General features: G+C 44.9%; 1 protein-coding gene across 6 annotated transcripts in view; it reads right to left on the bottom strand.

The window, feature by feature from the left end:
- Positions 1–26,255, bottom strand: part of dock4b (dedicator of cytokinesis 4b) — an 85,891-nt gene that overhangs the window by 36,587 nt on the left and 23,049 nt on the right. For all 6 annotated transcript variants that reach the window (XM_084039111.1, XM_084039112.1, XM_084039115.1 and 3 more), the window contains exons 2-17: positions 24,492–24,575; positions 22,975–23,015; positions 22,251–22,306; positions 22,065–22,161; positions 21,529–21,677; positions 19,051–19,135; positions 15,570–15,721; positions 12,074–12,155; positions 11,865–11,925; positions 11,315–11,447; positions 10,831–10,919; positions 6,713–6,838; positions 4,538–4,662; positions 3,500–3,662; positions 1,905–2,011; positions 579–732 (exon numbers count right to left, since the gene is read on the bottom strand). In XM_084039111.1, the coding sequence (XP_083895237.1) occupies positions 579–732; positions 1,905–2,011; positions 3,500–3,662; positions 4,538–4,662; positions 6,713–6,838; positions 10,831–10,919; positions 11,315–11,447; positions 11,865–11,925; positions 12,074–12,155; positions 15,570–15,721; positions 19,051–19,135; positions 21,529–21,677; positions 22,065–22,161; positions 22,251–22,306; positions 22,975–23,015; positions 24,492–24,575 (1,704 nt within the window). The remainder of the gene's footprint in view (positions 1–578; positions 733–1,904; positions 2,012–3,499; positions 3,663–4,537; positions 4,663–6,712; positions 6,839–10,830; positions 10,920–11,314; positions 11,448–11,864; positions 11,926–12,073; positions 12,156–15,569; positions 15,722–19,050; positions 19,136–21,528; positions 21,678–22,064; positions 22,162–22,250; positions 22,307–22,974; positions 23,016–24,491; positions 24,576–26,255) is intronic.

The following is a 26,255-nucleotide window of genomic DNA, read 5'->3' as shown; positions in this document are numbered from 1 at the left end:
AACTCTGCGACGCTTCCATAACTACAAAATCAAACGTATAGGAAATGAACAGCATGTAGTCAATTCTGCCTGCAGCTTTTTCGGCTCGTATTCGCCGTTCCATCTATTTAACGAGGGCAGGAATGTCTGAAAATACTCTTGTCTGCTGCGAAAAGCGAGGTTTGGGGACGCACAAGGGAGCAAAACAAACGTCTCCTTCTCCGCACACCTTTTATTTGAATTTAGGAGCATCGCTGGCTATTGTTCACCGCAGCATAAATGAGGCCGAAACACCATCAGCGCCGAGCTGCTCCTCCTGAAATAAAAACTACGATTCCCACTCTGCATTGGATTTATAGCTTCATTAGCGAGCGAGCTGCCAACTGCAAGCTATTCCCGCCACCCTGCATGTTCACAGTTTTTTCTTTTTTGTCGTTTTCACACACTCTTTGATAGTTTGGATCAAAATAGCACTTTCTCACCTGCGGTTAGCGCTTGGGGAAGCGTCTAGAGTACATAACCTACTCTCCGGTTTGAAATGTGACAGTTTTACCTCATCGGGCGAGAGGCCAAAACCAAAAAAAAGAGGTCTGGTTTACCGTTCTGTGTGAGCTTGGTGGAGCAGAGGAAGCTGGTGATCCAGAAGGACTCCTTGGCACCTTTCAGGGTCTGGTTGTTGGCTGGGAGGTTGGCCTTGGAGAAGGGCAGCTTCAGGTAGCGCTGACACTCTGCCAGGCTGGTGTTCTCCTCACACTGGAGGAAGGAGAGAAAAGCACACTTTAAAATAAAAAAAAAACTGGCAAATTCATCATTTTTTTTGTTTTAATGCCAATTTTCTTCACGTGGGAGATTTTTAATGATTGTACAAAAAAAATGTAGCAGATAATCAATCACAGAACACTCGACTGTTATTTAATGTGCTGCTTTAATGTCGACTCTGAGGCCGTTTCAGCTCCAAAGCCACCACACGGTTTGGACTGATTCTGCTGTGTCTATTTCGGGTCGGAGGGGGGGGGGAGAAACTAGGCCATGCCAGTTTCATTGAGCTTTTTCAGCAACCTCCATCTGGCATCAGAACGGGCCTTCCCCCCCCCCTCGCAACATACACAGTCGTCCTCTAAACCTGGCTCCGTGTCGCAGGTTTGGTCGGACTTTAATCCGGCCACCTGACAGGAACAGGAGACAATGAAAGGAGGAGTTTTTGCTTTTTTTTAAAGACTTTAGTCAACAGCGAAGTAAATAATCAAACTTTTGGTCACTGTTATGTCTCGCAGCGCCAATAAAACGTATGAATGCACTCCGTACTTTTCTGTCCTCGGCAGAGCCGGAGGTTTATGCACACACCCTTCAGCCTGCAGCTGAAAACCATGCAGTCTGCAATTATTCTGAATTACACCCAAGACGGTCCCTGCAGGAGCTTTTAACCCGGGGACACGGGCCGTTTTATTGGCTTCCGTCTTTTGATGTTTCAAACAAAAACTCAGAAATGCAGAAAAAAGGACGTAAAAGTTTGCACTAAACACAGAGATGGACTTCCTGTGTAGCATCCGACTTTCTCTTACAGGCGCTCGGGATAAAACACGCAGCCGTAAACACTGGCTTGGCGGTCGGATCCGACCCCACAGCTTGAAAACGTTACGTAAGGGGACGTGACTCACGGGCCAGTCGGTCCGTAACGGAGGGTGTGATAACACAACGGTCGCATTTTTTTTGCCGTTTAGAGCAAATGAGTCACATAATCATATATACAGCATGTAATCCCATCCGAAGGAGCCCAAACCTGCGTGATGCATAACAGGCGAGAGGGTTCACCAAAGCTGCAATTTACCAATGAACGTAACCATGGAGATAGAAAAAAACAACATCCCGCAAAGTGGACTGGATCCTATGTTGTTCTGTCAAAAATCTTTTTTTTTTTTTTTTACCTTATGGATAATGAGCTCATGGGTGCCATCTGGCAGAGTCCTGCCGTCCTCCTGCATCAGAGGAACAAAGGAGTAGCCGAACAGTTTCTTCTCGCCTTTGTCTTTAGCTGTCAAACAACAACACATGGACAGGTTGTTGAGGCCAAAATATACAGGCACAGATTGCATGAAAAACACATCAAACAAACAAAAAAACAATGTTATGAAACGGGTTATTTTGAGATTACGCAATAGAAATGAATAAACTGGAAAAGTGAATCCGACGCTCAACGTTCAAACGCATTGAAAACAAGTTGCATGTTGTTATTACAGTTACTCTTCGAGGGCTGCTGTTGTTTTTAAAAGAAGCTTTCTGAAAGCTCGGGGAATCATTTGCATCATGAACACACGTAATCTGATTTATCTGCCGCTTTAGCAATAAAGCGCTAATGTACGCACAGCGGGAAGCGAGGAAACGGAGTGCCAGGGAGGGTTTCTGTTTCCTTTCATTGTAACACAGCACCATCCACCACGCCTGTGTGTGTGTGTGTGTGTGTGTGTGTGTGCATTTGTACTTTGCTTTCTTTTTTACACCAAGAAAGTTATTGCTTACGAGACTGCAAACTTTTACCTTCTGTGTGTGCGTTTTTCATTCGGTACAGGTTTTTCTAATCTGTAAACCCTCATCGCTTTGGGAGCCAGGAGATTAAGACAGATTAAGTGGAAACAGTGTGAAACTTAGGCTCAGCAGAGTTTGGCAGAGCAGGTGGAGAATTGAAGTTCCATCTTGAAACCACTCTACCGAATACACGTTGCGTCCAGTGGGAGAAATAACACCGGTGCAATAGCATCGCTAACAGCTAACTGCTATTGGAAACTGTTTCAATTATTTGACATATTACAGTACATACCAACAATCAGCTGTATGAAGAAACAAATAATCGCACTCCTGATACTGACATTCCCTCCAACAAATTAACAATTAGTGCTGCTGCTTAATGAGTGCAAAAGCAAGATTCAAAATAATACAATAAAAAAAAGGGCTTTCTCTTTTGCCTTAATTGAATACGAGAGGTTTCCACTAATCACATTTCTACAGGCAGGTTGCCCCAGAGTTTGGGAAGATGTAACACGCTCTTCCTCAGTTTGGTGTCACCACAGGACTTAAATTGGGCTCCTAATGGGCGGCCCTCGGGTGGCGGTGCCGGCAGTAATAAGGCCGCTGTATCTGCCGCCACACAGCCTCCCGGCTCGGCTGCAGACGGCGGAATAATAATACCGGCTTGTTACGAGGGAGGAGACCGCCCTCTCCCTGCAGCTCGGGGGAAAGAGAGCGAGAGCAATATCTGGTCATAATTAAAGTTTTGTCTCATTAGGAGGTGAGAAGTTGGACAAACTGCTCTCATTACGTAAACGCACGCTCGTGCACTTGGACTTGTCTATTTTAAGGGGGAGCAGCCGCTGGGTTTGAGGCCGGATTTAAAGGGGACGGGGGAAGTGAATGCTTATTGTGCTGTTTTCCCTCCCACAACAATGCTTCTTTTCCTCCCACTCCGCTGGATAATCAACTGGGAAAAAAGGGTGTCCGCATTCACACCGCCGTCGCAAACACTTACTGGAGCAGTGGCGGAACTCGAAGCGGACGTGCGAGCCCCGAAACATGTCGACCGGGATGGGCAGCTTGATCTGTTCGGCCCAGCGGGGGCTGTTGTTGTGGTACAGCACCAGGGAGTGGTACTCGTCCCCACCTGGCTCGCCGGAGCCGGCGGCCACGTGACTCTGAAAAGACGGGGAAGAAGAGAGTGTGAACAAAAAAAATATAGAAAAAAAGACAGCAGCAGGAGGCGAGGAATGAAAAAAACAGGAAGTAAAGAGAGGAAATGAGAGGCCAGGGCTCGACCGTGATGCGACGGGTAGATTGGAGGAAAGGATGAAATTAATTAAAGTCGAGCTGAAATGAAAAATGCCTTTTTAACCCTTAATAATCAACTGTGCATTATTCATTGTCCCTTGTATTGTAATTTTTTTTTTTTAAATTTTAATCTGGACCTTGAGTCTGCAATAAAAGTTAATACATACAATAAATCTAAATCTTTCTCTACCTAGAAAACTAACACATGCATACGTCAGCTGGCATTTCAACTAATAATATTATGACACCCATCTATCGATCTTTTTGAACGAGCAAATCAAATTCCTCCCGACGTTAAGTCCCGCCTCCTCACAAAGCTGATATGCTCGACTCTAATGAGTCAGACGTATTGAAAGAACCGTCCGCCGCCACAAATGCCAATAGGATATGACATGTTTTTTTTACGTGTGTGTTTATGTGTGTCAGAGGGATGCGTGCCATGCGGTGGCAGAGGCGGTGAGGTTACATTCGAGTCTATTTTCTGTTCGAGGCCGAGGCAGCGCAGGAAACCACAGAAGCAGACTGTCAGAGCTGCTGCACCAGAAATGGCAAAACACACTAGAGAGACAACTTTGCTCGCATCTGGGTCAGCGATATTTAAATGGAGAGTTTTTGCTCCAAAATAAAACATATGCTATGAAGAAAAAAGGACTTAATTTACTGTCCCTAAACAAAGTGGTTAAAATGGTCAAGAAATGATGTATTTGCAGTTATGGTTCTTTCAAAATAAGTGTATTTTTACCTTGAGAACCTGCCCGTCGATATCCAGCACATAGACGGTGATCTCGACGTTCCTGGCGACGCTTTTCCCGCCCTTCTCAAACTCGCCTTTCTCCAGTGTGATGTAAAGGTCGTTCCTCATCTCTCCTGCGGGAACAAGAAGATAAAAAAGAGGCATTGATTATGCATATGAGCGAGCATTATTAACGATTTCTGGGCAGCTTGGCGTCAACTTTTTGGTGTAATGCTTCGTGACGGGGTTGGACGGCATTTAGATGAGTGGTATTGAGCTGGAGATATAGCTCTTCCACCACCGGAGGATACAGGATTTTATATTCTATAACAAACAGTAGACCCTTTTTCTACATGCATTCTTCTTCCTCTCACAAAAGCTGGCGCCTACATAACCCACAATGCAACTCAAGTGCATAAACAATGTGTCTGGCATTCATAAGAATCTGCCTAATACTCCTTTTACTTCTGCAAATCCGGGAAAAGAATCCCAGGAAGTAATATTCTACAGAATAGACAGAATAGTTAGAATAGCAGCAACAATGCACAATGACTGGGCCAGGCGCACATGTATTTCCTTCTGTGGTGGAGGGGGGGGGGGGAGGTGGTGCAAAGCGCTCTGGGTAAGAAAAGAGGATAAGCCTGTTTCCTCTGCAGCGAAGCGGCGGTCAGACACATTGTGAAATAGGTTCCCCTATATAACCCCAGTGAGTGTGTGTATGTGTGTGTGTGTGTGCTCATCATATCTCTATCTCTAGGGTCAACATTGATTTTTCCCTGCTCTTAACAACAGTAACCATGGCAACACAGGGCATTCTATACACACACGTACTGTACATCTTGTTTCACACTCACACACAAACACAAAAAGGCACACACACATAGTTTCTTAATGTACAATAGGCAAACGGGAAGTGAAGAGGGTGGGGCGAGAGCAGCTGAAAGAAAGAAAACGAGGAGAGAGAGACAGAGAGATACAAATCCAGAGGAGAGACAGACAGTTTCCTTGGCCCAAGGGCAGACTTAAACAGGCGGAGAGGCTGAGAGCGCTCGGCTTTAAAGGTTTGGAGTCGGACAAAGACAAAGACAGACACAGTGAACATAAATCTGTGTTAGTGAGGCGCTGGGGGACCCCGCCGTCTGTGGCTCCTCTTTATCTGTGGGACCAGACAGCACACCTCACTTTTTTTCTTCTTCTTCTTCTGTCTAAAATAAAGTCCCCTGATGTCCGGCTCTTGTAAACGAACGAACAAGGAGTCAGAGAGCGAATTCAAACAAACCCCGCCGTGTGATTCCCGTCAGAGCCCGTGTAAACACAAACACGGGTACGTCTTCAGTTCTTTTGTTTTCATCGTACGCTCGGGCGGCTGTGCGCTTTGCTTTGTAACCACGGCAACAAGCCCCGCATCCAGCTACGGGAAGTCTGGGGCGTCTGTGTCATTAAGACGAGAAGCCGCGCGAGTGATGCCCGTCTTACCTGAAGCAATCTGAATGTGTCATCGTTCCCAGGGCGCCCCGAGGTGGAAGTTAAATATCACGCGTAAGGCGGGAGGCGTTACCGTGGCAATGGCAGGAGATGCTATAAAGCAGGTCAATGTATATAATATAAACATAGGAAAATATATAATTAATTTTCACACCTGCTGCCTGGTGAGTAATTCTGTTGTTTTTTTTTTTTTTATGGGGGAAGAGCCAACGTGGTCTTTCCAGGTTTTTCTTGCAGGTGGTCCAGATTCCTCTCAAAGCCCAGATTTAGGTGAATTGGAAACTAAACTGTATGTAAGTGGAAATGTGAGTGGGAATTAGTTTTTTCCTTCTATATGCATATCAGCTTTGTGATGGATAGGATAAGTGATTTTAATAATAAATGGACGGAAGGAGAGTTTGTATGATCAGAAATAACCACCACTATGTGTTTATTTATGCTGGTCTCCTTTGAAGAGATTGTTAATTCGAAGGGGACTTTCCTGGTTAAATAAAGGTTAAATGAAACAATCCTTCCTTTATTTGATGCATTTCATGTTGAAGCAGGAGTGACCAATCACAGAAGCTTAAATTAGCGGCCCCAACAGAGAAGTGGCCGATGTTGAGCAACGGGAAAGACGAAACCCACAAGACTAGGGAAGGAAGGGAAATGGCTGAAATTCAACTTTGCATAAGTCGGCGTGTGTTTGCGGTGTCCCACCTGGCATGATGACATCAGAGAAGCCCAGTTTCCTGGTGATGGACACGCCCCGCGTGAACAGGACCATGTACTCCCGTCTCAGCTGCTCTATGTCGCCGTGGAGGAGCTGGAGCGCCACAGCCAGACCTGACGGAGAAATCACAACCACGTTTCAAAATCTGACATATCACATTCTTACGACACAGCCTTCTTTCTTTCTCCTTATAGAAAACAACTATATGAGAATATTATTCCTGTATTGGTGAGCTCAGAAATATATGATCCGTTGAACTATAGTTATATCTGGAAGGAACATCCCCACATATACGTGAAGCAAAGATGCAAACAGCCAGTGAGTCACCTCCTGCTCTTTTTTTATGAAGAGGAAATCCTACATGGAGGCTGTCATCGCAAATCAATACCGTCGGCGCAATAACTCCAAATGTCAGCGCGACTAAATTAAAGCACCGGCTTTTATTTCGCTTTCAAAAGGCATCTCCCGCACTCACGAACACGCAAACAGCTCGAGAGAGGAGCTGATGATGATTGCTATTGTCGTGGAGGTTTTTTTCGAGGGAAAGTTGGGAGGCAACGGTTCATTACATGCCGGAGGTTTCGGTCACTGGAAGTCAACAGGGCGACTTATTGGCAAAATGTACTGCACTAGAAAAGAATGAATCAGGTCAAGACCGTGAAGATGAGGTGTCAAAAATGTTGTACTGCCTCAATTTTCAGGCCGAAAAGAACCTTTGTAATTCAGAAAAACTGCAATGCTATGAAAAAATGCAGGAAATACAGACAAAAATCTTAATATTTTCATCAAATAGTTCATTAAATACATCTAACCATCTACCATATTTATATAGAAATCAATAAAATAAAGTAATTTGCACAATGAATGTCTGATCATGAAGTAAAAAAAAACAAAAAACACGCTTCTCTAACATTCAGCTAGTTACTTTCCGCTGATTTGACGAAGCTGCTGCCTCATAACAACTACCAAGCTGTAGTGTGTCACTTAATTAAAGTGGATATCTTTCAATTACAGATAACAGCAGGGGAAAATTTAAAAAAAAGGCTCATTTACTTTATCAGATTTAGCCGAGGGTCGCCGTGGCTACCTCAGCAGCTTCCATTCGCTCTACCTGTCTACTCGGCTGTTTCTCTTCAGTTAGCGTGTAAACCAGCTACTGCTGGGCTTTGTTTTCTATATATGACACATTCCTCATATACTCGGCTTTTCATGTTTGCATGGTGGAATATTGGTCTGAATTTTGTCCAAATACGTCGTGACTGATGGAGGCGAGGATGACACACACACACACACACACATGAAGGGTGGCAGGGACATCACAGAGCAGCCCTCTGATCTAAATAATTCAAAAATAACACACACAGTCCATCAACAGAGCATTCAACGTTGCACAAAGGGTCCGGCAGGAAATGAAAAGAGAGTCCCCATTAGGTTTAGGAGAGATTTTTCTCTACCGGGCCTAATCTGCCTGCCCCTTAATGTGGATCAAGCCTTCGGCATTTACACACACACACACACACACAGGCTCTAAAAGCTTCTGCCTGGGCTACAATTAGGCGAACCAGCTTCATTACTATTCTGCATGGGAGTTGGAAGCTGACACCGACAGAAAAAAAAAACAAAAAAAAAAACACCCTCCACCTCTGCTGCCCTCAGCCCACCCGGCCTGCCTCCTCAGGAAAAACACAAACTCTAAAAACAAACAGTGGAGTTTGTCGCAGCCTCTTCTGTCGCTGCCTACGCTCACGTGGGGGTGGGAGCCGAATTATCTACCTGACCTGAGTCACGCGGAGCCAGATTCTTATGAAATCCCCTTGTATGGATGACTGGGCCACGTGTAAAACAAATAATACAAATAAAAAAACACACCAAAAATCGATTAAAATAAGCCCCGTGTGACCCAAGAGCGCAGGAAAAATGAAGTAGTCACGAGTCTACGTGTGAAGAAAACAGCTGTCTCTCCACACAGACTGTCTCCCTGCCTCTTTATTACCCAAACGGCCCAGTGTTCTGTATATCTTAAAGGGCAGCGCATTCATCTCTCCCCTGCTAATTGGCTGCTAATAAGAGACTTCTGGCACGCTGCCAGGCCTGTATAAAAGCAGAACCACACAGCGAGACGACACCAGGATGCAAACACACACACACACACATTACGTTATCTCACACTTGTTTTTAATTGCCCTCCCGACACTAAGTGTAATAAATTGCGGCCCGTAAATTATGCACGGCGTTCCAGAACCTTTTTCACGGGGACAAAGTGGAGAGGCAGACGGCGACCTGTTTGCCAAACGTGAAATCATTCTCGGTGATTTGCACATTTCGGCGTCTTCGAGTGGCATCTGTGGCGTAACGCTGCCCTGCGGTGTAATAATTGCCCTTTGGGAGGTATTGACTTTTTTCAGATGAGGATGGTCACGGTGAAATAACGTGGATTCATAAATGTGCTGAATGTAGAGATGAAGAGTTAAGGTTAGAGGGGGGAAAAATATGCATCCTCAGAACTGTCACCTTGCTAGTGTGTGTGTGTGTGTGTGTGTGTGTGTGTGCGAGAGAGAGAGAGACATGTATTTACACAGATAGAACAAGCTAAAAAGAGGCAATAAGAGTAGAGTTTTAAACTGTCAACACTAATGTGACATGAATGATAGGGAACCAGACAGATGAATGGAAATCTAATATCCAGCCCTTATTATCCTTAAAGTTGAAATGACTCTACTTCTGCAATTAAAGCATCCATTTCTACGATCAATGTCAAATTCATTAAAGTGGTGGCATTTTTTTTTTTTTTAATGAAGTGGCTTGAATCATGCACGCAGGCAAATTGTGACAAAAAGACGCACGGAAATAGAAAACCGTCCGTTCAGCTAACATCCTCGCGTTTGTGATGAACTGCGTGACTCTTTATGAATAACTGGCTCGCATGCCTTCGTGACGCGTGTGCACAGCGCTGTCAAATTAAAGCCTGAAGCAAACGTTTACACGCATTTCCAGGGGAAAGACTGTAAACAAAAGGCAACATGTTTCCCTCATCGCTGTAATTAAGTGTTTTGGATTACAGCATTGTTTGTCGTAAAGCTTGAAAATGTGAGACCGTAAGGTCTTGGAAGTTTTTACATCCAAAGCATCACATTATCTGTCTGCTTCATCTGTTATTAAATCGGATGATAATACAGCTAGTCAAGAGTTTGAGCAGCAAATAAAGGTGATGTAAGAAGTCGAGATAAGCAATCGTCTTATTTTTACGATTCGTCGTCAATTAAAAAAATACTTTTTGTCACTCTTATCAGCTCGGCGATGCGAAGCCCCTCACGTCTCCATCTATTCAACATATATCATATAGAAGTTGGATGCGGCAGCTCTGTTATGAATATAATAATGTAGATGCCGCTTGGATAACGCTCTGTTAAATGGCTTTGTGCCATTTTATTTAATTACCGCTCTTCTATATGCAGGATTATTCTTGATAAAAAAATGAAAAATTGTTGTGTGACTTCTCCATGAGGTGAATCGAGGTGCTGAGTCAGCAGATCAGTCTCAGATTCTTCACGTTCCTGTAATCTTTTCTCCCTCAAACACGGAGTTGTGAGAAGAGAATGGACGCTGCTTACAAAATAATGTTTTCATGATGTGAAACTTCCGATGAACCTCCCTGTAGATCATATCTTGAAGTCGTAATCAGAAGTTCATCCATAATTTAGTGCAAACAAATGTGAGAGTCTGAGAACAGAGTCTGGATCTCGCTGTGGAACCAACCTCTCCGTGTGTCACATGACATTCCTTTGAGTGTTTTTTTTTTTTTTAAGAAACTGAACGTTCCGGTTCTCCGCCGACCTGTTGCTATGGGAAACTGCCGATGCTGTTGTTGCAGTACGGTGCAAACGCAGCTATTTATAACAGTCAATCTGAATGCAATATAGCAGGCTTCCTGACGGATCCCGATCCCCTTACATAAACGCCACGCAGACTGACCGGAAGCCGACTGTTGACTCAGAGGCTGATGATGCAACCGAGCCGCGAAGCGAACGTTTGTCGTCCGACTATCAAGTGAACAGCTTTGAAAGTGTAATGTCTCAAAAGGAATGAAAACACATGTGGTCCTTACCGGTGTTGGAGCCCGACAGGTTGTACCTGGAATTGGCCTTTTTGATGATGTTCTCGTGGATCTGGTGCCACTCACTCTCCGTGTTACACCTGAGACAGGAAGAGGTTAATTTGACTGCGGGTTAAAACGAGGGCATGGTGACGTCAACAGATTCTTGCAGTATTTAGAATGACGTCTTGTCCAGACCTCATTCTGAAAACACCCGGATCAGAACTTTAATGCTAATCCGACTAAAACCTCTCCTTGTGTTACTGCAGGTATAAAGAACGTTTTCTTCTGGGCATAAATGTTTTTTTGACCAGTTGGTCTGATCCAGCTATAATTTAGGTCACACTGTAACTGAAGGCTTTTACGTGTCGGACCACAAAGTCCTTTCACAATAAAAGAGTTAATGAGGTGCTGGTAGGTGAATCGTTATACACACGCTTCAGTATTTGGAAGTAAGGACTCTGTCATGAGACGCCGGCTGTTTGCAGTGACTTACGCATAAACCTTGAGCAGGTGGTCGTCCTTGGAGTCAGCAGTGAGGAGATCAGCGATGCTGACGACAGCACAGCCAAACGGCCTCCTGTACTGGACGCTGCACAGATTCTTCTTCTCCCCTGCTCCCATTCTCCCTGACACACACACACACACACACACACACACACACACACACACACACACACACACACACACACACACACACACACACACACAAAGAAACAATCATGAGACGATATTATCCTGGACAGAAATATCGCGATTCATTGTCGTATCCCGATAATCAGCAAAATATATCATTTTTGAAGAAGAATATTAAATAAATTAATTGTGAATCTGCATGAATCAAATCTAAATGAATGCTGTCAAAAAACTTCTCTACCATAACAGAGAGCTAGAAATCTTTTTTCAAATCACTCATGTCATGATAATCACGACTATCCCGATGTGTTTTTTGTTGTTTTTTAACACAATCTGCGATAAAATCCTTGTCGTCCTATTACTATGGCAACGATTGCCCAAGAGATTAAAAAGTGTCGTGCAACTCCCACCTATTCTTATGATGTGCACAACGATGTAGACATCTTTCCGTAGATCGCTGCTTCCCAGATCCTGAGACAAACAGGAAAACGTACTTGATCATTACAAAACAAGCAGCGGAGAACCGACTCTTCAGTTTTTCAGGGTAATGGAGCACGACTTGGCTCCATCGCTTCAAATTAATTAATTATGTAAACGCGAAGCCACGTCCGCTACTCACCACAAATAGCGTGCATTGTCTTTCCGTCTTCTCCGGCGACTTGGGCAACCCGCTCTTATTCAGCTTGACGAAGAACCTTTCACTGCGAGAGGAGAGACGGAATAAAGATTACAAAAACTTTGTGTCAAAAATGTCAGGCGCTAAAACGTTTTTCAAAGTTAAAGCTTCAAACCCAAAAAACATCCGTCTGAAACAGAATATGAGGCAGGAGAAGGATCAGAGACGGGAGGAAGAGAGGGAGACAGAAATATATACACAAAGCGTGAATTACTGAACCAAATCCCCGACGCAGAACGCCCGGCAGATATCATCCGCACATGGCTCCTCCACGGCAGGCGAAACATATATTTGCATATCATGGATTCTCTCCGACACGTTTTTTTAACTGTCAGCAAAAATAGTGACGGGTTACAAGAAAAAAACGTACAACCTCGACCTCATAACTGCCAAGCTGGTTGTCATAAACCTCAAGGTTGTGACGAGGCGAGAAATGTATTTAAAACATGAACTAAACAGAAATTGGATGAGTCATGTGTGCATTTTATTTTGGAATATTGCAAGGAACAGTTTAGTAACTCATGCGTTGTTTGGTATAATGCTAGTTAACGTGGATTTGTAGCAAGTAATGTTCACCATGCTATTTAGTGTAGCGCATTAGCATGCTAACATTTGCCAATTAGCAAATTTGGTCTGAAATCAAAGCATTGGACATTTTTTTGTGTCTGAGTTTCTGAGAAACTTTCTTTGGATAGTTTCCAGTTTAACTCCAGTAATTCAAGACGTTCACGGGGGCAGAATGAACTGCCTGGAAATAAAGACTGGCCTCGAATGCTCCCCAAACCCCGCCTTCCCGCTGGCGGGAAATTAAGTGCATGTCGGGCAAAAACAGAAACGACGGGGACACAGATCGCCTTTTCATTCTCTTTGTGCTCCCGTCCTCTCTCTCTCTCTCTCGTTCGTTCTATCTCGCACGCTCGCTCAAAGAGAGGCGGCGGAGACATCCTGCTGGGTCCGTCTCATCCTGGCTGGCGAGCTGAGGGCTAATCCAGTTAGGTGACTTTCACAGTCCGCCGATAAGCAGAGAGAAAACCTTGTAATGCACCAGCGCTCGACAATGAGCCGAGGCTCTGGCACGGTTAGCATGCGCGGGCTACAGTAGAGCCATTCACACTAGAGCAGCACTTTACCCCCACAGAATCCTATAGAAGCTGACTGCATGCTGCATACTTCAACAATGGATTTTAGAATCTGCTCTATTATAAACTCTTATTCCGAGAGCTCAAAAACGTCCTCCGTGATGTAAATAAAGAGGTCGCCTCTTGCTCTGTAACTCATGTGTTGTGTGCATGTAGGGCAGTGGGCGCCCATGTGTGAATTAATTAAAAGTCCTGATGATTAATTAAACAAACGCTGATGATTTTTCATACATGTATTCCGTCAGTAAAAGTCCCCCCCCCTGTTTTTTTTTTATCGTCCGTATTGGAATAAGCCAAGTGCCAATTCGATTTAGATGCGGTTGTTCCCTCATTAGCTGCTCTGGAACTTTCCGGCCCGTTTATCCGGACCATACGGAGACGGAGGATTCCTATGCATTAGACATGAGACTAGCTAACCCTAATTAGCGCCCTATTGTCGAAAAAGCCCCGACTGCCAATTAACAGCCACTCCTGCAAAAAACACACGTTTCTCCGACGCCCTCCCTTTGCCGCCAAAACCGTCTCCCCCTCGCAGCTGCAGCGTGTTGATCGCCCGAGCTAAGAGGACCAGTGTCCCCCGACGGGACCTTATCTCCCTCCATCACCGCCAGCATTAACATAACATGAATGGCCCATTTCCCTCCCCTCTGGGCTCGCACGCCGCTCACTATTCCCTCTCCTGATATCGATGATTGCATTAGGAGCTGTGCGCTCACACGGAGAGAGAGAGAGGGGGGGAGGGTAACCGACTGGCGTGTAAAATACTGGCTGAATTAAGGCCACGTGGAAAATGACTCGACAAGAAAGTGAGGTCAGAACGCACACATGTCCGCTCATCCATGGGTGACCTCGTTAAGAGTTGAGTGGAGGGGTTTTTTTTCCGATCGGGAAGAGGCGGGAAAAAAGTGAGGGCGCCATCTTTGCTCTTGATAGCATGGAACGTACAGAAGGACAGAAGGTGAGGTACTGTACGGCAGGCAAGTGGCCTGTGTTGAACACAAAGAAGCTGCCATGGAAGCACGGGGAGGGGGGGGGTTTGTGTTGGCACGGTGCTGAGACAACGGGTCGGACCCCCATCTGGTCTCTGACACACAGAAACCACCAGCACAGAAGGAAATGTGGAAGTGGCTCCTTGCCAGGCATCTTGCCTAAATGTGTGTGTGTGTTTGTGTTTATGTGTGTGTGGCCAGCTGCCATTGTGAGATCTTCCTTGAAGACAGAACCACAACCAACTAAGACTGGCCTCCGACCGCCTTTATCCCCCCAGTACTGACAGAGAAAACTCTAATTAGCCTTTTCAGGAAAGAAACTCTATTATTATTTGCATAAAAGTGCATTAACATTTTGTATCGCATGCTGACTTTGTGTGTACTAGACATTTAATTCGCTTGAGAAGGAGCTGTAAATCTACTTTACATGCGTGTCTGTGGAACTTTAATACGATACCGCCGGGCTCTAATTACACACTTGTGGGTTGGGGATGGTCTCCAAAAACAAAAAAAGCGTACCTTCGTTATTGCCAAACCTTTACTGTATGTGTGAGCTAAAAAAAAAAAAAGGAGGCAGGGGAGCACGTTTAAAAACAATGCCTTTCTAATTAAAAGAGTTTCTCATCCGCTGATGCATTATGTGTGTGCTTGTTATTGTCTGAAAGAACTCATCTTCCTCTCAGATGAGACCACATCATGAAAACCATAAAGGCTCATTTCTTGCTAAAATAGAACCTTCTTTTCTTGTGTGCTATTATTCATATTGTAGCGGGAACTCCGCCGACTCCCCTCGCAGGAAACTTAGGTCATCCAAGTTTGCACAGAAAAACTTTAGATTTGTCATGCCGGCGACGTGATGAATAACTTGTTGGATTTTCGAAACAAAAAATAATAGAACAACGAGTCCCCATCAATGTCACCCTCGTTCCTCTGATGTGACCCTGCGGGGCAGGGAGCGAGCCTCAAACGCCAGCGCCACTTTATCAAAAGAGCTTTTTTTTTTTCGGTGACGCCTGCTCGTTTCTCTCAACCCACTCATTTCCCCCTTTGCCTCGACGAATCGGCTTGTTTGTGACATGAAATGGAATTTCTTCGCTTTGAACTGTGGAGTTTTTTAAACACAGTCTTGTATTTGGCCCGGCGCCTGTTCAGGAGCACGTGTGTGCGTGTGTGTGTGTGTGTGTGTTTGCTGTAGTGACGTGTGCAGACTCCCGGGGTTGAGAGGCTCTTTTATGTGGACGGCACGGACACTTTTTATACGGCCTCGCCCCGCTTTTATGTGTCCCAGTGCGCTTTAACAAGCCGGTCTACCTCAGCGGCCGGGCTTCCCGTCCATCATAAATGTGGAAGAAGACCTCTAGCTCCTCCCCCAGGTTGGCGCTCATCAGGCTCTTCACGTGGACGAACAGGTGGTGAGTGCTCGCCGGCGCAGGCGTCTCCTTCTTGCGATGCCGATGTTCCATCTGCAGACAATAGGACCATATAGATAATGCATATTGGACCAGATTTATGTAACAGCAAAAATGCATTCAAATGATATTAAATAAAATGTTATTCTGATATAGGATTGAAAGGATGGATTTGGAGAGGTTAAAAAAAAAACAGGAAAATCCATAAGCTTTAAATCCTGAGAGATCCTCAAATACAGGATCAAAGCTGATCAAATACAGTTAATGCCACGGAGGAAAAAAACAAAATGTGCTTACATCTCTTTTAATGCTGGCCAGTCAACATTCAAGAGTTTCATCGTCAAAGATCAACAAAAATCTCCTCCGAGACATGTTTCACAGTTTGAGAGAAGCTCTGCGGCGGATTTGCATTCATATTTGAAGGCTATGATATAGATTCTGTTGGTATAGATCGAGTTAATATAGCATGTGATATCCCAGACTGGAGGGGAAGAATGAGAGGGTTCAAATTGTATTGTCTGGTGGGTTTCTTTTGCTGCAAACTGAAAATCAAAGGGCTTTCAGGGAAATGCATGATAACTTACAAACATACTTATCATCAGCATAAAAAGCAACAAAACCTGCACTCAACATTATTTGTTTACCTCAAGCATTTATCTGCGAGTAGTTCATTATTTTCTTGACATAAAGTTGGGATTTGAATCCCTTTCAAACGGCCGCTTAATCTTAGAGAAACAGAAATGAATGTTGAATGTAAATGCAAATCTCACTACATCAGCCCTCGGGTTTGATATTACATATCAGACGCTATATTAACTCAATTTAAATCAAAAGATCAATAAAGCCTCACACGCGAACACGGTGCGGCCCTTGCAAATGCCATCCAGCTCCGCTGTTTGTGCGAAAGTTCCTCCTAATCTGCTGTCAACATCCAAAAATACAAGGACAAACACACGCGTGCACGAACGCCAGATGGCCAGCGGAGTCGCTGCCAAGTTGTGCTCCACATTCGCTTCTGTAGTAGGATGTAAAGAGATGGAGGGGGGAGGAGGAGGATGGGGAGCGGAGAAGTCTTCCTTGCATAACACTTCTGTCTGTCTGCATTGATATCATGATGTTTCAAGTGCATTATTATTGCTTTAATAAAACGAAAAAGGCAACAAACCTCGAGGGGGTGAGAAACTAATGCATCATTCATGATTTGGAAAAACAGCCGGCTGCACTATAAACATAAACATATGACAAACTAACATTGTCCTCCTCTGACGCAGGGTGACCCGGTCTGGGGAGGCGTAATTCATGCTGTGGGACTTTATTACAGGGTTATTCTCAGTGTGTCGTTTAAGCCGCCCGACCGGAGCGCTGTTGTACGGCAGCTTCAGCATGACTAGACACAAAGGACAGACGTGACACGCTGCTGTTGTTGGGGGGGGAAACCAGGAGAGGAGCAGGGAGAGATAGCGAGGATCGTCTAAAAAGGGAAACTGAGGCGACTTCCTGTACTTTGCCTCCATCGGAGCTGCCTCACTTCCACATCACATTTAAGCCTCTTTTTATTTCCCTTTAAACTGGTGGGAGGGAGACCTGTGTGACACCAGCAGGGAGAAGCAGATGCAAGGGCGGCTTTTAAGCTCGTATCACACGAGTGATGAGTGAGGAGATGTTTTACCACCACATGTGGACAGGCCTGAGCTGGTGTCCGTCTCCAGAGACTGAAGCTGTCTTGTTAAGAAGCATTAGACTGGAGAGTCAATTGGGGAGGTTCTCTCAATTTAAAGCTACTTACAAATAAAATAAGGCTAATTACCAACACTGAACAAATGATAACACCTAAAGCTCACCGTTTGGACTGAATTCAGACGGGGAAAGTGATCTATTTACATCCAACAGACATGGAGCAACATTAACATTCATTCAGTCTTGTTTTTTTTGTCCACCTGAGAGAACGTAAAGTCAGATATTCGTCCTCATCTGAGCTCTTTCTCCTCCAAACTCCTCTGTGGAGAACTGTTCCGGTTGATAAAACCAAAACAATGAGCTAAAAGATGCTAAAATGCATACATAGAGGTCAGGGGATGTACAGATGGGTGAAACTTCACATATAATCCTTCTGTTTTATATATGAAAAAAAGGATTATTGCAGCTTTACATTCGACCACAATGAACGAATAGTTGAAAACAGCCACGCATCTCCTCACATTACATCTGTTTTTCTTTGCTTCATACAGACGGTGGATAATTCCTCCACACAATGCAGCAGTGGGGTTGCATATTCCCACAGTAGCACCCCACCGTCATTTCACCACACACACGGAGAGACACAACAGGTAATCCCCATCCCGCTTCAATTAAGCCACGCCACAGCGGCAGCAGCAGCAGACGACCGGAACAAAGGAGCTGTTTCTCCGAAAACAAAAAGAAGGTTGACGGAATTCGCTGCTTGATGTCTTCGGTGCACGTGTGTGTGTGTGTTTGTGAACGCCTAAATTGCAGTCATTTGCTCATTTTGCACGCCATTTAATGGAGGTGCATTATGCTTTCGTCCTGCTACGGCTGCTTTTGTTTTGATTTACAAAAAAACAAAACAAAACAAAAAAAAAGAAACAGATGGATTAAGAGCTTCAATTACCCCTGTGAAGGGAACGCCGTTACACTGTGTGTGTGTGTGTGTGTGTGTGTGATACAATTCTCCACGCACTGTATCAGGGCAGAGAAGTGGTTGCCACGGTAACAGCGGTATGAGGCTTGGAGAAAATGGTAAGGGGAAGCAGGAAGGAGGAGAGGGAGAGATTCACACGTTGAACTCTACTTTATATTTCTACATGGAGCACTGAACACTGACTTTATTGTGTACTAATCACCAATCATGTAGTTTCCAAATGGATTCAGACATATCCTCTAAACCTTTGAGCCAATATGAAGTCCTTGAAGTGTTGAGAAAAACAGAAGGGAGATTGTGTGATACGAGCATAAAGCTCCGGCGCTGAGGTGAGATCGTTTTGCCAGCTGCCGTTTCCGAAGTCAGGAATGAACTTTTAATCCCAACTTTCCAAGTTTCCTAAAGCGGAGAATCTCTGATTATCCTACATTCATCCATCCTGAATATCTTATAAATATGGGGGTAAATTAATGGTAACCAGCTTGTTGAAACCAAATTGGATGGTAGTCCTATCTGGTTCCCTGGACCGAGCCTGTAATACCACCGTTCCCTCTCCAGTACAAGTGATGAGCTGGAGATATAGCTACTTAGAAGGACACTTCAGAAGAGCAGCTACTTGCTCTTCTAATCACACTCACTCCTCCCCCCCCCCGCTCCCTTAATGAGACGTTAACTTGAGAACAAAGCAGTTCAATATTACACGGAGACTTGAGGGAGCACTCACCAGTCTGTACAGCTCCGTGACGCTGATCTCATCAGGGTCCACCATGCTGAACTCTCGCCTGGGGACCAGGTCCAAGCAGAGCTGCCTGTAACACAGAGAGGCATAGCAGTGCAAGCGGGGTGAGGAGGTGGAAACCATGGCAACAACGTGAGCAAACACACACCATATAGGCACACATCACTTGATGGAAGGGCCTTCTCTCTAAGGAACAGATTCTTCCTCCAACTTCTCCCTTCCATCTATCCTCTAACGGTTTCCATCTACCTTCCTCCCTCTCTCCCCTCTCCTTTTCTTCTCCTCGTCATCCTCCAGGTCCGACCCGTCCACTGGACCAAAGCGGCTAACGCGACAGTGTGTCTCCTTGTCAGCAATAAAAGAGACAGGCCCAGTCGGCCATACAACAGCCCACAGCGAGGAACCGTCCACCCGTCTCCTCACTAAGAAGGTGTGTGTGTGTGTGTGTGTGTGTGTGTGCGTGTGTGTGTGAGGACACACAGCAGGGGAAAGGAGAGTAAGTACAGATATAAAGAGAGACTGAGATTTATTATTTCCCCCCTGTGGCAGAGAGAGGAAAGGAGGAGAAGCTTCCTGTGTGAGACTTGATTTGAGTGAGGAGTTTGCCTGCAGGGATGATGGGTGACAACAAAAGACAGAGTTACAGAGGCAGAGACTGAGAATAAAGTCTGAGGAAGAAGTCTGAGGAAGAAGTCTGAGGATGAAGTCTGACGAAGAAGTCTGAGGATGAAGTCTGAGGAAGAAGTCTGAGGAAGAAGTCTGAGGAAGAAGTCTGACGAAGAAGTCTGAGGATGAAGTCTGAGGAAGAAGTCGGAGGAAGAAGTCTGAGGAAGAAGTCTGAGGATGAAGTCTGAGAATGAAGTCTGAGGAAGAAGTCTGAGGAAGAAGTCTGAGGATGAAGTCTGAGAATGAAGTCCGAGGAAGAAGTCCGAGGAAGAAGTCCGAGGAAGAAGTCCGAGGAAGAAGTCTGAGGATGAAGTCTGAGAATGAAGTCTGAGGAAGAAGTCTGAGGATGAAGTCTGAGAATGAAGTCTGAGGAAGAAGTCTGAGGAAGAAGTCTGAGGAAGAAGTCTGAGGAAGAAGTCGGAGGAAGAAGTCTGAGGATGAAGTCTGAGAATGAAGTCCGAGGAAGAAGTCCGAGGAAGAAGTCCGAGGAAGAAGTCCGAGGAAGAAGTCTGAGGATGAAGTCTGAGAATGAAGTCTGAGGAAGAAGTCTGAGGAAGAAGTCTGAGGAAGAAGTCTGAGGAAGAAGTCTGAGGAAGAAGTCGGAGGAAGAAGTCGGAGGAAGAAGTCTGAGGATGAAGTCTGAGGATGAAGTCGGAGGATGAAGTTGGAGGAAGAAGTCTGAGGATGAAGTCTGAGGAAGAAGTCGGAGGAAGAAGTCTGAGGAAGAAGTCTGAGGATGAAGTCTGAGGAAGAAGTCTGAGGAAGAAGTCTGAGGAAGAAGTCTGAGGAAGAAGTCTGGGGATGAAGTCTGAGGATGAAGTCTGGGGATGAAGTCTGAGGATGAAGTCTGGGGATGAAGTCTGAGGATGAAGTCTGAGGAAGAAGTCTGAGGATGAAGTCTGAGGAAGAAGTCTGGGGATGAAGTCTGAGGATGAAGTCTGGGGATGAAGTCTGAGGATGAAGTCTGAGGAAGAAGTCTGAGGATGAAGTCTGAAGATGAAGTCTGAGGAAGAAGTCTGAGGAAGAAGTCTGAGGATGAAGTCTGAGGAAGAAGTCTGAGGAAGAAGTCTGAGGAAGAAGTCTGAGGATGAAGTCTGAGGATGAAGTCCGAGGAAGAAGTCCGAGGAAGAAGTCTGAGGATGAAGTCTGAGGATGAAGTCTGAGGAAGAAGTCTGAGGATGAAGTCTGAGGAAGAAGTCTGAGGAAGAAGTCTGAGGATGAAGTCTGAGGATGAAGTCGGAGGAAGAAGTCTGAGGATGAAGTCTGAGGAAGAAGTCTGAGAATGAAGTCTGAGGATGAAGTCTGAGGAAGAAGTCTGAGGAAGAAGTCTGAGGAAGAAGTCTGAGGAAGCTCTCGCTTGGAAGACAGAATTAATGTAACTGAATTTTATTATTACAATTTCCTATTTTTCAGAAGATGAGTGCAGATATGTAAATATTTTATATATTATATATACTTTAACTCCTGTTAGATGAACCAACTTATTAATAAAAAGTATGTTTTATATTATTGATTACCATAATCTGCCTTCCTGGCAGGTACAGTATGTACAGAGAACTTAAACTCTCTGCAGGTTTTACCTCACCGTGTAAATAAAGTTTGCTTTATTATATTCATCTATTTGATTGAAGACACGCGGTCATGATGTGCATGTGTGCATGTATCCGTTGAATGGACCAAAAAGCAAGACTTAAAATGGTCATTTTTAAACACATAAGGCTGATTGAACGTTCCCTCTGATGGATCGATGCTCTCAAGCAAACGAGGGGAAATCTGAAACTGCTGATGAAGACTCACTCGTTGCCCCAGTCCAATCTGGCTGTGATGTGCTGCTTGACGTCCCTCATGCGGTCGTGGGTGAGGTGACCCACGAGCACCTGCCTCCTCAGGTCCAAGATCTCATTCATCACGTGCCAAAGCCGATGGAACAAATCCCCCTCGTTCTTCTGCAGAAAATAGGGGGAAAAAGTCAGAAGAGCCCTCGAACCACCCCAAAAAAAAAACACATAAGCGAAAACAAAGTGAAGACATATCATCATAGAGGGCGACACATCGAGCGAGGCAGACAGAGGAACTTATAATGGATTTGTGCAAATTAGCTCCAGCGTCCTGCTGCTTCCATCTTCAAATGTATGCACTTTCATTTGTGAGGATTCATCAGCTCAATTCAATCAGCATCCCAGATACCTTAATAGAGCCACAAACACAATCAATCCAACAACAAATGCATATGAAAAGACCGTTTGTGGCTTTTTGAATCACCTAGGGCTAAATTAATTCCCCTCATGAGAAACCTAAAAAAAATTTGTATTATTTAAAAATCAAATCCTTACCACGTAGAGTTGCTTCCACATGGCGCCCCAGTCTCGCAGCGTCGACGTCATCTCCGTGATGACGGAGTCCTCCACGGGGATGACCGTCTCAAATTGCCTGCAAACACCCAAACACAGAGAGTTCAAACCTCGACAACGCCACAGAGGAGCGTCTGAAACGTGAAACAAAACCACGGCTTTACTTGCCCTTTATTCTTGACGTGGGCATTCTTCAAGTGGATGTAGCTGGACGGGAAGATCCCCTTTGATCGGAAGATAAACAAGTTAATGGGAAGCCGTTCTGTTGTAATCAATACGGCGTGTTTGCGGGTTAAAAAGGAGAAGACGACGAGATAAAAGCGAGGGAGCGTTTGGGATTCGGGAGCCAAAAAAAGTAAGAAAAAAAGATGAAAAAAGCGTTAATAAACTGCGAGTTGCTCCCTGTTGACTCCGGGAGATCAAAGCAGAATTTATGTTTAAGTGTCTGAGGATAAAGGCACGACGCACAGAGACCACTTTGCTCCCCAACTTGGTTTATGTTCTCGCTTGTTCTCCTGCAAAACAGCGTTTAATAGCCGCCAGCGTTCCTGTCAGATGGGTTTAATTGGCTGGTCGTGAGGGACGACGGGGGGTTTATTTTTTCAGATGCAGGAGCTGTCGTCAACATGACTGTTCAGCCTTTTTTCCCTCCAGTAGTCCCACCTATTTGAATCAAAATGATATCGACATGCCGAGTGATTACACCAAACACGAGTAAGTGCTGCTGTGGAAAGCTGTCACCGGGAGTCGTCATCTCAGCTGGCTAGCGGTGATAAGCTTTGGGGGACACTTTTTAAACGCTAAATCGCTGCTTTTGACTCAGTATTCAATAAAAAAAAAGACTTCATGACGGAGAGAAAAACACAAACACACAGCAAAAAGACTCACTCACCTTGACATTTGGATTCTTCAGGATGAAACCTCGGAACCAGCCTGCACAGACGAAGCACCGCTTTTAATTTCACAGCGTTCCAATATGAATAAAACACATTCAACTCTTTCTATCTGGCAAACCAGCAGAGGAGGTGGAGATGCACGGAGTGATAAATATATTTAATAAGAGACGGATGTGTGCTCGTCATGACGAGTCGATCCTTCCTGCAGCTGCATGTATGAAACGTTGCATTGCAGACATCGCAAATACGTCATAACACAGGAGAGGCGAAGAGCGCTGCGGCACAGATCATGTGTTTGTGCGTTTGCAGTGACCACAGGATGAAGGGAAGGAAGCTACTACTAAAGGCGAGAAAAAGCAGAGACAGAAAAAGGTGACGCTCTCTACATTTATATCGGAGGCTTTGAGCCAATCTGAGCTTGTTCCGCTATTCTACTCGTCGTCGGCCCTTTCAGATTAGAGCGTTAGCTAAATGGCTCAAATGTGAGCGCGTGACATTAGTCGGACGGCCGTCTGTGACTTCTCTGATTGGTTTCGGGCATGCACGGTCGGAACAGCACTGAGTAATGCGTCTGGTTCTGCACTGTGGAACACATGCTCAGTGTTTCCGAGATGAGTCACTTCTTTTCAGTAGCAGAGGTCAAGTAGACGGCTTTCTGAAACCGTACACATCTGGAAGAGATGGGTAGGAGGTGATAGCTGATTTGTGGGTGAAACAAAAAAAAAAGTGATAGTGTACTAACATCCACTTTTTGGTATTGAGCTCATCTCATTGCTGTAACACAACACTTTAACTATATGTGTGCTGTTCAAGCCAAAGGACTGAGGTCAAACATCAAATCCTGCATTCCCGCGATAAGCGCCCGTGTTCTGAAGTGTCGACATCAGGCAGAGCCATTAGTCCTGTCTCCTCCGCTGTCAGCACCCCCGCTTCCCAGCCTTCTCTCCCCTATATTTGTGTCAGGTGTGTGTAATAGTTCACCCTTCGTTCTGGAAATAAAAAAAGGGCCTCAGGAGCAAAATAAAGAGACGAAAATCAGATTACAGACGGCAAGAGAGAGAGGGAGCGAGTAGAGGAGAAAAACAGACTCGGCGTGGGCAGGAAGGCGGGAAAAGCAGCCGGTCTGTGGCGGAGGAGACGTAGCGAACACGACTTCCTACATCGCAGACACGATGCTGCTCATTTCACAGAGATCTCCCTCAAAAAGAGAAATTCAAGAAAGTTGGAGAAAAGTGTGAAATCTTCCCGGGGTAGCTTCGTGGTCGCATGCGTAAATATGTGAATCGCCGTGCTCATACCAATCATTTAAGACAGATTTAATCAGGTAATCCAAGAGTGAAACAGCTGTATATTTGATAAAAAGAGGAAGGATTCCCTGATAGAAGTGCTCACTTCACCGCTCATGCGAAAGCAATTGCTTTCCTTCCACGTGTTAAATCGGTTTCATTTCAAATGTCTGTTCCTCCCAGAAAGCAACGCATTCAAAAGTCATAAAAAGGGACTAAGTGTGTACCTTCACATTTCTCCAGGATCTGCACCGTGTCTCCGATTTCCAACGGGAGGCCATGCTGGACGGTCCCTCGGAAACTGGCCAGCACTACAAGAGAGAAAAAACACCCACGTGAGCTATTTTAACATTTGAGCTTTTGTTCTGCAGAGTTTGAAAACACAAAAAAAGGTCCGAAGACAAAAGCAGAGGGATTCAAAACGGAAAAATGGAAAATCACAATAGAGAAATAACACAGAGGAGGTGCAATCAATAATCTGGGTAGGTGAAATAAAATCAAAGCTTACGTAAATGATAGAATATCTCCATTTCGGCACAAACACTGAATGTCAAAACACAAAACAAGCTTTTCAAAGAGACAATTAAACAACAATTAAAAGAGCTAAATGAAGGTGAATGGTTAAAACATCCACTTTTAGGTCTGTAAGGCACATCTGCAGTTAAACCCCGCCTACTCCTGAACATCTGGGGCTCATAAATCATTTCAGATGGACGGAGCAGCTTGTGTTTGGTTCACCTCGGACCGCTTGCTGGACTGAGATCGGGATCAGATCTCTACCCAAACTGAAATGGCGTTTGTATGATGAAACTTTGAGACACAGAAGAGGAAAGGAATCGATCAAACATACAGAAATGTTTCCTATTTTCCAAATCAAACCATAAAAGGCAGGAACACGTGCAATATCGATAATCTTTGAATAACGCAGCGCTCCATCGGGATTAATGGCTCTGCAGATTAAGTCGAGCATGTTGCCCACAGTGGGCAAACTGCAGCTCATTGACTGCAGGCTCACTTTACACCCAAAAGTCTCCGTCTCTGGAGCAGACAGACAGCTGGAAGCAGAGTGGGAGTGTTTTTTCCCCCCGTGAGTCACATTGATTTCCCCGGTGCAGGACTCGATACTGACTTCTAGCGCTAATAACGTTATTGCTGAGTAAATCCACGCTTTGTTACTGCAGTGTTACGTCAAAGCAAGCGCCTACTTGGAAATTACCTCCACTTGAGTTTTACTTTTCACCTTTTCTCTAACTGGGAATGTTGGGATTTGCAGTTGTAGAACAATTAAACCAGCTCTGATCTTCCTCTCTGAAATACAACTATTATCTACATAAAACTGTTAGTATTGCAGTCCGGCATTCAAATATTCCCTTTTTTTCGTGTGAGCGGTTTCTTAAGGACTGTGCAAGCAGCAATCATCACTTTAAAACAGGATGTGTAGTTACAAGACATATTCACCCGTCACGGAGGATTTGATAAAGAGAAACTATTAAAGTTACATTGTAGGAAAGCCTGATAAACACGAGGGACGAAAAACAAAGCGGGATATCTCAGCCTCTGCAACACTATGCGTTGCATAATCCGTCTTTTGTGGGTCCTCCAACTGCATGGAAGTGCAATACTAAACTCGTTGAGTCGACATATGACCATATTGTGCTAAGTTTGCACATTTTTCAGAGCCTGGAATATAAAAAAAGGAGAATGCGACGCAACGTTAGCAGTGAGCGGTGCTTTGAGCGTAACAGCCGTCAGAAGTGAGCGTCAGTTGACGGCTCTTCAACCAGCTGTGTGTTGCTGACACACACACACACACACACACACACACACACACACACACACACACACACACACACACACACACACACACACACACACACACACAGACACACACACACAAATACTGCACACAGATGTTCATACGGAGACAGAAGCTCTGACAGTCTATGATCCATCTACACACACACTGTAGAAATGTCTACATGCACTCTTAT

Source organism: Eutrigla gurnardus, assembly GCF_963514095.1.
Source record: "Eutrigla gurnardus genome assembly, chromosome: 21".
Classification (NCBI taxonomy): Eukaryota; Metazoa; Chordata; class Actinopteri; order Perciformes; family Triglidae; genus Eutrigla; species Eutrigla gurnardus.
Note: the sequence above shows the minus strand (reverse complement) of the source record. Positions and strands in the feature narration are given on the sequence as shown.